The following is a 13,917-nucleotide window of genomic DNA, read 5'->3' as shown; positions in this document are numbered from 1 at the left end:
TGGGATGGGATGGGATGTGATGGGATGCGATGGGATGGGATGCGATGGGATGGGATGCGATGGGATGGGATGGGATGGGATGGGATGGGATGTGATGGGATGGGATGGGATTCGATGGGATGGGATGCGACACAATACAATACAATACAATTCAGCTTTGGGTAGAGCAGGCCTATCCACGTAGAGTAAACACAGGTTTGAGGCCCAACACATATAAAAACCAGATAACATTTGTAACATTCCATTTTGAATTGTTTTATTTCTACTGGTCTCTGTTTTTCCAAAATAATACACGTTTATTTCAAGAAGTTATCAAATGGACGGAAGCAAAAAAGAAAATGGAAATCAACCATAATCCTACACAGTAGAGATTTATAACTGATAGCATCCTGATGGCTGTTCTTCACTAAATAAAACCTATTTTGTAACTTCTTTTTCTTACCAACATATGATGGGTATCATTCTTGTTATTACGTCTTCTTCTCCTGCATCATTTTTATCGGTTGAATAATATCCCATTATGTTAATGAATCATGTTTTATTAACGAACCCTCTGCTGTTGGACCACTAGATTTTTCCCCTAGATTTTAACCACTATAAACACTGCCATTATGACTCTTGTTCAGAAGTGAAAAGAGTTGTGAAGCAAAGGACAAGGATGTGGGTAGAATGAGGAAGGCCATGCATGTTTGAGTTGGGTGGGGAGACAAGCCATGGTTTGAGCACGCACGTGGATGATGCAGGTGGTCCGTGTTTAGGGGAACTCTGCGCTGTGTATAAGAGGCAGAAGCCTCTCAGTGAGGTGACTAGCCAAGCAGAGGCTGGGGACAGAGAGAGTTAACTGCCACTGGATGACAGCCGAATGATATCAGGATGATGACTGCAGAGTGTCCTCAGAAGACCCTGAGCATCTGCACATGCCCGGCCTCCTTGGCAACATTGCTTGCCAGAAGAAAGGGCCTGTTATGGATGGGCTGCACACGCAGGCAAATGCAGAGGTCACAGGGAATGTACAAAGCGGGTGGTGAGATGCTTTGCCTATATGAGGGGTATCTGCATAGTCAGAGACGACTTGCTAGAAGAGAGATCAACAGGCTATTTGAGTGGAAAACATCAGAGCTCTGCAGAGGAGGTCATTTCCACTGCATATCAGTGAGAGGTGCCAGGTATGATGTTGGCAGCATCAGGTTTTCAAATAAATCTGCTCTCAGTGGCCCTAGTCCAGTTCCTTCTGTGCAGTCTCTTTAATACCCAGGGACTTGGGCCAAGTGCTGCAGGGTCCCCAGCAGCATAGAGGATTATTTCTTTAGATTAAATGCCTGGATGTGCCATTTCTGCTCAAAGTGTATGCAGGGTTTTAAGGCCTGGCCTCTGTAATATTTTTAAAGTTCTACAAGCCGTTCTGATGCCCACTCGGATTGAGAGCCTCTGATTACAGGAAGTATTAGGAACTGAGACCAATAGCAAGTTAGAGGCTTGAGAGACCACGTCCTAATTCCCAAAGGAACCTGCCTTCCAGATTTCCTTGAGATGGAGCTCATCACCCTTGAGCCAAATAGAGTGGAAGCGATGTCACAGAAGGTAAAGGAAAAAAAAAGAGGGACGCTGCTTTCCTCAGAATAAAATGAATGGCATTTCGAGTTCCCCTTTGTTTCTTTTTAAGAAACAGCTTATTATACAAGATGAGGCTGTGTGCGAGCTGGGTTCCCATAATGTGTTTTGCAATGTATTTAGAGAGCACATAAGAGGAACATGACTTTTGGGGCCATGCCAAGGGGGGGTGGGGGAGCATTTCCTTTCATACCCTCCTCTTGGTTTTTAAAAGAAGGAAGTTTCAGGAAAGTATGTCAGTTATAGGATTTTTCCCCCTTCTCAAGAAATGAGTAACCATTTATCAGTGTGTGTAAGAGAGGGGTAGAATTTCTGATTTATACCTTCTAATGAAGTACCAGCTGTCAGGATTAGGTCACTGAGGGTTGGGCCAGAAATTATATTGCAGTGATCTTGGTGCCAAAAGACAGGACATCAAGTGCTATCAAATCTCGAGTTAGGGCTCCCTTTCGTTATGACAGCTTTACATGATTTCAACAATTGGGCATTTAATGGTTAATTTTTTTCCAAGGGGGAAAATATTTCTGGACAATTTTAGTATATAAAGAGAGATTCTTGAGAGTTGCAAGATATTTTGAAAATAGATATTTCAGGGAGATTGACAGGAATAAGGGAACATAAAGAATTCAGGATGCGTTACTTTATAATAGCAAGCCTTGTTCTCCATATCATTATTAACCAGCAAAAGTTTATGGCCCCAGGTTGAAATGTAAAGGTGTAGGTCATTGATTTTCAATAACTAGATTTTCTTTACTTTTTTGAGGGGTGAGGAAGATTGGCCCTGAGCCAGCATCTGTTGCCAATCTTCCTCTTTTTGCTTGAGGAAGATGGTCCCTGAGCTAACAGCTGTGCCAATCTTCCTCTATTCTGTATGTGGGACTCCGCCACAGCATGGCTTGATGAGAGGTGTGTAGGTCTGTGCCTGGGATTGGCCCATGAATCCTGGGCCACCAAAGCTGAGTGTGTGAACTTAAGCACTATGCCACTGGGCCGGCCCCTCAATAACTAGATTTCCTTGTCTAGAATCGAAGAGAGTGAAATAGGTTGTTGATCTGATGGCCTGCATAACGTGCAGCCATTCTTGGTCATTTTTGGTGGTAGTGGGCTCCTCTGTATAGGAACGCCATTTTGCCCAGACTCTGCTTCCACATGCTATCAAGACCCCCAGTCCCCCCATTTCTTGGTGGGGGTGGTACCCTATGAACTAGCTCAGAATCACACACCTGCGCTCTTGTCCCCTGCCTGGTGACTCCTGATGCTGCTGTGCCTGCGAAGCCTTTGACATACCTCGAACCACTGCTGCTGCTGTGGGTGCCATCCTGTTGACGTCTGCCCAAGTCCTGCTGGGCTAGGCAAGGGCCACATTGCACTGGTGGCTCTGCTGGGCCCAAAGCCATGTTACGTCTTCGCTTACCGTTGAGCTATGCAGGGCCCCAGCCTGTGCAGGCAAGAGCTCTTAATATCTTGCAGGGCTTGTTAGCAGAATCAGTCCAATGGACTTGCTTAAAGGGCTCTCTCTAGGCCCCGGGCCAGACGGCCATCTGAGTGGTAGACTCCAGAGTCCTTCTTCCCGTTGAATGGGGGAGGGGGCGGCTGGCAGGGGTGGGTGTTCTTTGGCCTGGTTCTATGCTTTGGCTGACTTGCTTGGTGCAGATTTTCCTCCCAGGATGCCCATCGCTGCCTCATGCTAATAGACTCCAGAATAGGAATTCCTGCCATCTTTTATTCAGCAGATCTTTTTGTAGGATCTGTTCCATTCCAGGCACTCCGCTGGGTGCTGGGGGTGCAATGGTGAGTCAAAACAGGCAGACTGGCCCTTTCATTGAACTCAAGGTCTAGTGGGCAAAATAGCACGTGAATAAACGGCACTAGCAAATGTGTACAATGAAAGCTGAGGTGGGTACTCTGCAGACAATGAGTCTGGCTCGTTCCTACGTGTCCACTTCTGTCACCCAGCTTGGGTTCATGCTGGCATTTCTAGCCCTGGTCTGTATCCAAGCGCTTATTAGTAGAGGTGTTTTAAACCACTGCAAAGTCTAGAATTATTAATATTTGGAAATAAGATAACTGTATGCTTTGCAACATTTTCCCTTATTATTTATGTTTTATTTAAATATATTCAATATTATTGCATTATATATATATACTATATAATTATTATATATGTTAATACATATATAATTATTCATTGCAGTATTAGTAAATTAAGTATTAGTATAATTAATATAATATAAATTATATTTTATATACAATTGTATGTTATATCTATAAAATAATGTAAATATAGAAAACAATTTTTCTATTTATACATTGTAAATTAAATCACATTCTCTAGTCTAAATATATCTCAACTAAGGAGAAGGGCCAGAATATCCCAAATGAAAAGCTGAAGGTTAGAAAATTTAGATTAGAAAGTTCTCTCAATATTCAAAAATGGAATATTTTATAATTGATAATGTTATCAGTTTTTAGCAATTCTTGTCCAGTGTCAGATGAATTTATGAAGTAACGAGGAGGGGAAGATGGTTTTTAAACTATCTAGCCTTCCAGTTGTGTCAGACAAAAGAATAGTCTTGATATTTGACGTTGCCTAAGATCCAGAAATGATTCTCTTATTTATTGCCATATTTATGGAATGCCTGGTGGGGAACTGAAACTGATAGGCTTTTGAATTTAATGGATGAAAACATAATGCCTTTCATAAAGTTGCAAAACTAACTCACGGCTGGGGAGGTATGCCCACAGGCTTTTCTGGAACTGATGATGAATCAAATATTTGTCCTATACTCATTAATATTATTGACTATTATTATTTGGTGGAAACTTACGTCCTGTTTTGGACACAGGCAATAGTATGCGGGTCAGTGTTTAGGCAGCTGTCTCTCAGGGGGCTTGGAGCCCTGATTTGTAGCATTGGTGTAAATACTGCTAGCATGACAATTTTCAAGCTTTCAAGTTGATGTCACTGCACACGCGGCATGGCATTGGGAAGGGGTGCACACGATAGGCTCTTGTCAGCTGGTGCAAGCTGTCTCTGCCCGCACAGGATTTATCTGTGCGGTGGCATTTTTCTTTGCGATATCAACAGGCAAATATGAGAATTAAACTCGTGACCTTAAGACTCTGTAGTCTAACGCTATTTCTCAAACTTTGTGACCTCTCCTGATAATATAGGGTACTGGGCAAGAGGAATTATAATAAAAATTTAACCAACTGTAATCCCTTAGTACTACTTACTGCCTGCTGATATTTTCTTTTCTATTCTAATTCATTTAAAACAATAATTGTTTAGCGATGGCCACTTTTTAGTTATTTTACACACATATGGCTGTTGCTATGTGTCAGGCACCATTTTAAATGCTTTACAAATATTGACTCATTCCTACATCATAAACACCTGTCAGATGGGTGCTGGGTTTTGTCATTTATTACTTGGCAATCACCTTACTCACCTTCCCCACCCTAAATTTGCTGCTCAAAGCAAATAAACTATACATAGTAAGGTGAGTTTACTCAGTAGATAGTGTCAAAGTAATAACGTTTATAATGTGCCCTGATGTGTATTTTAATTTGTTACATTTTTTCTCTTATTCTCTAAGAGTATTATGACTAAATGTGCTTCGTGTGCTTAACATGTTTTAAAAAAATCTTCATGACTGCGAGTTTTCTTCTTTTCCAGATTTTCTCTGAGAATGTTTTGTCTAAATCGTTAGCATTTTGCTTTCTCTAGAATATTTTCCTGTCGGGAAAAACAGATTTCAAGGACAGCTAATCAAGACTAGTCCTACGGTTTCTGAATAATTCTTTAATTTGATCTTCTGGCTGCTGTGAATCGAGGAGCAATCTCGTTCTGTATCAGCGCCCTGTGGCCTCAGGAGCCTCTTTGCTGGAGTCTCTGCATCCTCGCTGGCTCCTCTGCCTTCCATTCTCCTCACCCTCAGTGCTTTCCACTGAACTTAGAATAAAGTCCAAAACCTTTATCATGGCCCATAGGTTCTACATAGCCTGCCCCTGCCACAGACAGTGTGTCTAATGGTTAAGTCTTTGAGGTTCAAGTTCTAGTCTCTCTCCTTGCTAGCTGTGTCACTTTTGAAAGAATTGTTCATCTCCCCGTACCTCAGTTTACTCATCTTTAAGATGGGAAAATACTAGTATCTACATCATAGTGTTTTTCTAAGGATTAAGTGAATTAATGCATAGAAATGGCTTAGAACAGGGTCTCCTATACAGAAAGCACTTAATAAATATTACCTTCTCTCCTATTCTTTCCTCTCTGATGCCCCATCCCCTCACCAAACTCTCCTTCTTTCAATTCACTGTAGCTGAAGATCTCTTTTTTTTTTGTGGGGGGGGGGGGGGGTGTTAAACAAAGAAGTTTATTTCACTCTCATGTAAAGTCCAGGATGGTGGCTCAGGATGATATGATGACTCTGAACATCAAGGACTCAGACCTTTTCTGTCTCGTTGCACTGACCTTCTGAACAGAGGCTTTCTCCTTATTAACTGAAATGGCTGCTCAAGCTCCAGCCATTACACCCACATTCCAGTCAAATGAAATGAGCAAAGAGAAAGAGCACATCCCCTTCCTTTACCAATGCTTCCTAAGTTGCAAAAATCACTTTCACTTATATTGCATTGAGTGAATTTAGTCACATATGTGCAAAGTGCCTGGCATAAAGAAAGCACTAAATAAATGGTAGCTTTTTATTGTTTTCACTGTGATGATCCATTGGCAGTAAAGGATTTGTAAAATCTCGTGGAAGAAGTCCAGTAAAGAATGAACCAATGGGTCAGGACAGAGCCACAGGTGTCTTTTTGTTCCGTGTTCTTTATTTTTAAAGGAGCTTTCCACATGCTCTTCCTACTACCTGGAAAGTTCCTTTCTCCATTCTTTGCCTAATTCACTCCTACTGATTCTTCAGGTTTCTGCTTAACTGTCACTTCGCAGATGACCCGAATTGACTCCGAATCGAATTTAGACCCCCTGTGACAGTTTCTTATCGCAGAACTTACCTTCCTTTTAAAGCCCTGCCACAATTGATTCTTCTGTATTTATTGATGTGGTCAGGGAGACAGAGCGGTGAAGGCAGGGACCATTTCCCCCTTATTGGCCGCACCATTCTCAATGTCCAGACTAAGCCTGATACAGCACTCTAAAATTTGCCTGCTCATAACAGACAGTTGGGACCCTAAGTAGTGAATTTTTAGTGTCAACTCAGTCTTGTTTTTAGGTGCTTTTGTTTGTGATTCTTCTTTCTTTTTCTCTTTTCATTTGAATAACTTTTAGTGCTTTCTTTTTCTCTCTGCAAGAGGAATATGTGCTCACTCTAGAAAATTCCTCAGTACTGATTTATGTAAGCTGACTTTTGGGGAACAAGTTAGAGAGAGAAATACATCACTATAAAGAAATAATAAAGTAAAATAGGTATGAGTTACCTACTTAAACATTTATCTGCGATGGAAATTACATTTCCTTAATTATTTAGCTTGCACAGTGAAGGGAAAAAATTGTTTCAGCAACGGGCGTCAGCTGTGGGGAAACGCACAGAACGGCTGCTATTTTTACTCTTTACAGCACAATGTGAACCTCTAAGGAAGTGAGTGGATCTCTTTCTTCATGCTTCTATCTTTTATGGATTTTGCACAAATAAGTATCATTCTACCCAAAGAGAACACTAACGACTAGCACCAACAACAACAAAAAAGAGTTCCAGCTGCAAGTGGAAATTTAAAAAATAAATTTGGAGAGAAAGTGATCATGGAGACAAAGAGAATAGTATTGAATCCATGATGTTTACGTTGCTCAGAGATGAATCTGCGGGTCCCGTCTAATGACCGAATGACTTCTCAACAGCTTCAACTCCATCTCGCCCTCTGAGAGGTCAGCAGAGGCTTCCGGCTAAGAGTTCTAGTGCTTCTTACTTGGAAAGAGGACAGCAGAGTCGCTGTAACCCCAAGTCTAAACTCGTCTTTATTGAGCTGTGAAGAAATGGGAAGCTACCAGCCCTGATTTCACCAGATGCACATGGATTGAGGCCTTAGTATTTGATTAAAAATAAACTCTGGCTAAGAATTCATTGTTCATCCCACAGTGCGAATCCACAGATACTAAGATTCTTACTGACTGTTTAAAAATGTTAATGTGTCACTTCTTAGATTGTTACTTCCTGGCGTGGCAACAATGCTGAATTTGCAAATGTCTCCAAAAGCCCAAATTATGCACTGTGTTCTTCATGTTGACAAAGGAATTTGAGTTTTCATTCAAGCAGCTTTATCTACTAAGAGAGGTGAAGGAGAGTTTTCTAGGACATAACATACACTAAGAAACATATTTTCTATATTGAATTTTTGTTTGTAAAATGAGAGATATAATTGACCCAGTGAGCATCTGAGTTTAAGAGAGGTGATTTTGTCAGTATTAAAATAATAGCAATTAGTATATAATTTTCTCTTTTACTTGAGTATTGTTTTTTTAAAAATATTTATTAAGCTTTGTGGGTTTGGTTTTTGTTCTGCTAAAGGTTCGCCCTGAGCTAACATCTGTTGCCAATCTTCCTCTTTTTTTTTTACCCCCAAAGCGCATAGTACGTAGTTGTATATTCCAGTTGTAAGTCCGTCTCGTTCTTCTATGTGAGCCACCACGGGATGGTCATTGACAGACAGGTGGTATAGGTCCGTGCCCGGGAACTGAACCTGGGCCACCAAAGTGGAGTGCACCAAATTTTCACCACTAGGCCATCAGAGCTGGGTTGAGTATTGTTTATTAAAATGATACTCATTCATGCCATTGTGGCATGTAAAGTTGGTAAAGAAGTTTCTAAGGGTTATGGGTCCTACCAATTATTTATGAATGATTTATACCAGAAGCAAGTAATATTTCATCAAGAATTAGATTATCTTTTTAGTTTCTAAATATACTCAATTCACACTTAAGATTTTGAAATAGTTAATTGTATAAAAAGAAAACCAAGGTTTATTTATCTTTTAATAACTTCTATTTATAGTAATCATTTTATTAGTCATTAATCACAATAACATTTATTTTTAAATGTTTTCACTTCAGCTCAATACAATTCAACAAATTTTTATTGACTTTTAACCTTTAGAGCTATTTAGTCTAATGACTTTCTTTAAATTTTGTCTTATCAAGTAATATGGCAGCTCAGCACATTTGCTGCATAAACTTTGTCAAGGTCTGATAAATTCTTAGCAACCAAAATGGTGCTTAAGTGGATAAATGTTTGAAAAATAATGTGCTAAACCTCTCACGTGTAAAAACCATACCATCAATACTGTTAGTAAGTCGTGATATTTGAGGGTTCCTTCCTCATTTCCAACTTCAACACCCAAACGTACATGGAGAGGCACACACATATACTCTCTCTCTTTCTCATACACACACACACACACACACAAACACACACAACATGTTGATAAGAAAATGCCCTACTCATTCCGATGACTGGCGTGTTGACCAAGCATAGCCTCGTGGCCACAAAGAAGATGCTAACCAATTGCATTGACCAGTTCAAAAACTTTGGGGGAAGAACATTTTAAAGATCTTGGGTTCAGTGTGTCACCCTTCACCAAGACTCTCTCATGGTCAAAAGATTCCTTCTTAGCACCAAACTCCAGTCTTAGGGGTCTGGGTTGTAGTGATCCCTGTGGGCCTCTGCTTCTCATAAAATGACAAGATTGGACCATTGACCTCTTGGATTGATTTAATTTTATGGTATTCCTATGTTTTATAATTACCACGTTATATTGCCTCTAGACAGGTAATAGCAGCCATAAAGTTAAGAGATTGTCAATTAGGGTCAAACAAATCTGGATGTCAATTCCAGCTCTGCCCATTACTAACTGTGTTTTTGAATTTGGGTGTCATTTACTCTTTGGGCCCCAGTTTCCATATTTATAAAGCAGAATAGTCACCCCTATCTCCCAGCTTGTTTCTGAGGGTTAAATGCAATAATGTGTGACAGTGCTTAGCTCAGTAACCAATAACGGCTATTTCTATGAAATGGTAAAAATGACTTAGGATCTGTATTCAGGAAAATAGAAAGACATAAAGAGCCTCCTTTGCTTGTGTATTTTTTTCAGTGTGATTTCCATTGAAGTTCCAAGTGTAAAACAGACCTCAAATAGAGAACACTTGCAATTTTATTTTTAAATTTAAATAAAATTAAATAATTTTTTATTTGAGTAAAATTTAAATAAAAACTTAGCAAAAAATTTAAATAAAATCTAACTTGAGTAAAAAAATTAAATAAAAATTTAAAATTTAAGTAAAATTTTAAAAATTTCAATAAATCGATTTATTGCAGGTAACGAAGATAGGCATAACCATAAGACCACTCTGCAACAGATAAGAACTGTGACAGACCAAGGGAGGCAAAATGAAGACAGCCCCGTGCCTCCGCAGCCAGCCGGGAGGACCGAGGCGTACTGGTCGCCAGGAGCCGAGACACAGAGCGCTGCTCCTGGGCTGGCGGGACCCCAGGAGCCCTCCTTTCACTCTGGAGTCCTGGGAATGCTGGCCCACAGGGACGTCCGCGCCGACATCTTCCTGTGGGCCTTTCTGCTGTGGTCTGACACCATAGAAATGGTGCGCGTGGCCGGTCACCCCGCCGTCTACAAGTCACGCTGGCTGTACCCGGTCTACATATTCAGCTATATTTCTCTCCTGCGACTTATACTCACCCCCCAGAACCCTCTTCTCGGTTTCTTGGGCGTCTTGCTCCAGGATTTACCCTTTATTTTTGTTCGACTTAGTTTAATCATTGCCCTGGGCACTGTCACCCCCGTATTGGGCCTTTGTAAAAACATACTAGTGACTCTCTCTTATGTTTATTTCAATTACTTAACCAAATTCAGGGTTTTCTCTACCTTTGAAGTATCTTCATTTTAAAAGGAAAATGTAAGACAGGCAAACCTCTTTATTATGCATGTGCGCACGTTTTAATTGTTTCTAGGGCATAAGTTTTTGCATTATATAAAGAAATGAAGAATAGATTGTAGAGAATTACTATTTTTAGTAGCATATTACTTTTTTTAATGTATACAAATGGTGCTAAATCTAAGCAATTATATTCTTACAAGTTGGCTCCGCTGGATCTCTAGAAAATGTTAGTAGTTAATTTTAGTTAGTTATGTATACTGCACTTTTTCTGAAAACACTTCAAAAAAGCCTTTAAAAGAAATGAGAATGTGTTTTCCCATTAAGTTAGTCCAAGAATGAGATTTTTATCATTTATATAAATTAAAGAGCATTACAAGAATTAGTTAAAATTAATTATTAGGAAATACACCTGAAATTATTGAATAATTTTTAGATTAGACTTTTTGGAAATTTGAATTGTAGTTTTAGAGTTTCCTTCAAACATGGAATTATATTTTTAATTCCACTGTTGCAAATGACCTTTATGTAATTGACTGATTTCAGTATAAAGAACAAGTCAGTTTAACAGATATTTGGCTCAGTTTAAGGTTTAGTTCTTTTCCCAGTACTGAAGTATTAACATAAATATTGTTTAATATAATGAAGTCAAGGTACATTAGTAAAACCTAGATAAAGATGTGGGTTCTTTTTTTTTTTTTTTTGGTGGTGAAGATTGGCCCTGAGCTAACATTTGTTGCCAATCTTTCTCTTTTTCCTTGATGAAGATTATTGCTGAGCTAACATCTATGCCAATCCTCCTCCACTTTGTATGTGGGATGCCACCACAGCACAGCTTGATGAATGGTGTGTAGGTCTGCACCCAGGATCTGAACCTGTGAACCCCCGGCCTCCTAAGTGGAGTGCATGAACTTAAGCACTATGCCCTGGGCTGGCCCCCCCGCCCCAACATACAGTTTTATAATAAGAAGCCATGAATTGAAATTGTGCATTTCAAAGTAAAAGATTATTTTATTTGTGGAATTTGAAACCATCATAAGAATAATCATTTTAAAACCAGTTTAAAGTTAGAAGTTACACTTACAAATATAACAGCATATACCTTAGTGTCTTACGTGATAATGTATAATGGATATCTTGATGTTAAATAATTAGGTACCTAATTATGTAATTTGCCTTTGCTAGGCTGGGACATTCTCGGATATTCATACGAGGGGCTTCATATGAAAATATGAATTTTTCAGATGCTGGATAGGTTTGTAAGAGGCTTATTGGGTGCAGAGTAATGTTTTTATATAGTCAGTCTCTTCAATGATCTGCAGGAACAAATAGCTTAAGAATGGATAACCCAACTTTCCCGCCACCCTGCGGTCCACAGATCGGCCCACATCGTTCACCCCTGTGCTTGACGGCTTTTCCTCGCACTGTAAGAGAAGCTCTACTTGCATTGTTAAAAGCTTGACTTCTGCCTTTATGACTTGGGGCACGTTCTTTGTTTCCACATCCAGGAGATGAGCAGAGTAGTAGTATTTTCATAGGGTTAAATTGCACTTTAATGCGGTTGAGAGGATTTAATGAGATAGGCAGTGTTCTCATCCCTTTGTCTGGCAAACAATTATAACTTGATAAATGCCAAGTCTTTTAATTGCACCAAGTCCCAGAGAAACAAGTAGCTAAATGCATTGTTTTAATGTTCCTGTTTTATTCTTTTCTGTGTCCCTGCTGACCCTCTGGGAATAATCATTTAAACCATGCATTGGTGAAAAATAATATGTAAACTCTTAAGGTGACCTCAGACTATAATTTTTCATTAAGTAGTATCATGTTCAAAAGTGAGCAGTCTAATGAATACACCGATTAGAGTTGAGGTATTTATTTATCAGGGATTCAAATGTCTCCCTGTGAGTTCTCAGAGATCCTTAATCATAGCACTTTATGAAGGCTTTCATTCTGCATTTACTTTCCTGAGTTCCCTGTTAATCTTTACACTCCTTAAAGGAAGGCCTGAGCATATCTTGTTTAACAATGCATCTTTCTCTTCATCTGTCAATCCAGCAGGAATTTACAATACTTATAACTCTAAAAAACTTATAATACAAATAATTTCTTTCAAATAATGCCATGATAATCTTTTTTTATTAAGAAAAACCTGTCACCAAGTAGTTGATTTGTAATATTCTGCAATAGGAAAGTATTTTACACACATTTATATTTATCTTCATGTTGGGTTTTATAAGTAAACGGTGCTCAGATAAACAGAAAAGTATTACTTATTTGTGTTTAGAATGTATTCTGTATCTATATGGATGTGCCTGATAATTTGGGAAGTCACAACACTTTATACAAATAATGAAGGCACGTACAAAAGATCACATGTAGGAGGAAAATTATTGAGCACCTAGCTTAATTTAATATTTTATTTTAAGAATGTACACATGTTTATAAAGTTCAAGTCTATGATATTTAATAGGCATTGCAGCAAATTATGCTAATGAAACATGGATGACCCTACACTGTGTGATTGAAAGTTGTAGTATTAAAATTAGATTGCAATTTTTGTAGCTTCTAATGGTTGTTGGTACTAAGGCCCAGATAGCATTTGAGTCCTTATAAAAAGTTTCCTTTTCTGCTGTATGAAAGTATACATGCAAAAAATGGCAGGATATGTATAGGCTATGTGGTATTTTATTCCCAGTAAAATTTGGAGCCCAACTGATAATTGTCTTCATGTAATGTCAGGCTCACTAAAGTTCGCTGTAGGAAAGATGCATTTAAAAGAGTTCACCTATGTTCACCCTATTATTGTAACACCTAATAATTTTTAATAAAATTCTAATACCTTTAATAGACCTTTTAGTGCCTTTTCTTTCTAAAAGTTGATGTTTGAAATTAAAATGTGTGAAAGTTATAGTCCTGTTTTTCTTATTTGGGCCCCATTTCACTCTTCCTGAAAAAAATATATATATAGAATTAAATTTACAAAAAGAACAATATACTACTTAGAAGCAATAGGGCTTAAAATAGCTACTTATACTCCACAGAGAAGGATGCAGTACATAATAAATGAAAAAACCATTAAATACATACAGCTGAAGCCATTGTATTTTGCAAAGTGGTTGTTTTTACATGTCAGTTAAAATTCTGCGTTTAAGCTTATCTTTTGTTGTGATGCCTTTTTCATTGGGAAGCCTGTGCTTGCTCAATTTTCAGCTTCTTGGCCATCTATCTCTCAAGTACCTTCACAGCTTTTTAGTAATCTGATCCGAGCACACAAACAGCAGAGTCAAGAGAGGTGAAAGAAATAAACACAGAGATACGCACACCTGCACACACAGAAATATTCAAGGCCAAATCCACTTGCATTAGATAGGTGTTTCAGTGCCTCACAAAGAGACATTAGTTCATGAACT

The 13,917-nt window shown here is 38.8% G+C and overlaps 1 protein-coding gene across 1 annotated transcript in view; it reads left to right on the top strand.

Annotated features, from left to right (window-relative positions):
* Positions 1 to 10,557, top strand: part of TMEM236 (transmembrane protein 236) — a 35,145-nt gene extending 24,588 nt beyond the window's left edge. Inside the window, exon 4 of the mRNA XM_046678232.1 lies at positions 9,936 to 10,557. Within this exon, the coding sequence (XP_046534188.1) occupies positions 9,936 to 10,519 (584 nt within the window). The 3' untranslated portion in view covers positions 10,520 to 10,557. The remainder of the gene's footprint in view (positions 1 to 9,935) is intronic.
* Positions 10,558 to 13,917: the final 3,360 nt, after the last annotated feature.

This window comes from Equus quagga, chromosome 12, assembly GCF_021613505.1.
Source record: "Equus quagga isolate Etosha38 chromosome 12, UCLA_HA_Equagga_1.0, whole genome shotgun sequence".
NCBI classification, from domain to species: domain Eukaryota; kingdom Metazoa; phylum Chordata; class Mammalia; order Perissodactyla; family Equidae; genus Equus; species Equus quagga.
The sequence above is the reverse complement of the archived record's forward strand: the minus strand, read 5'-3'. Positions and strand labels throughout refer to the sequence as shown.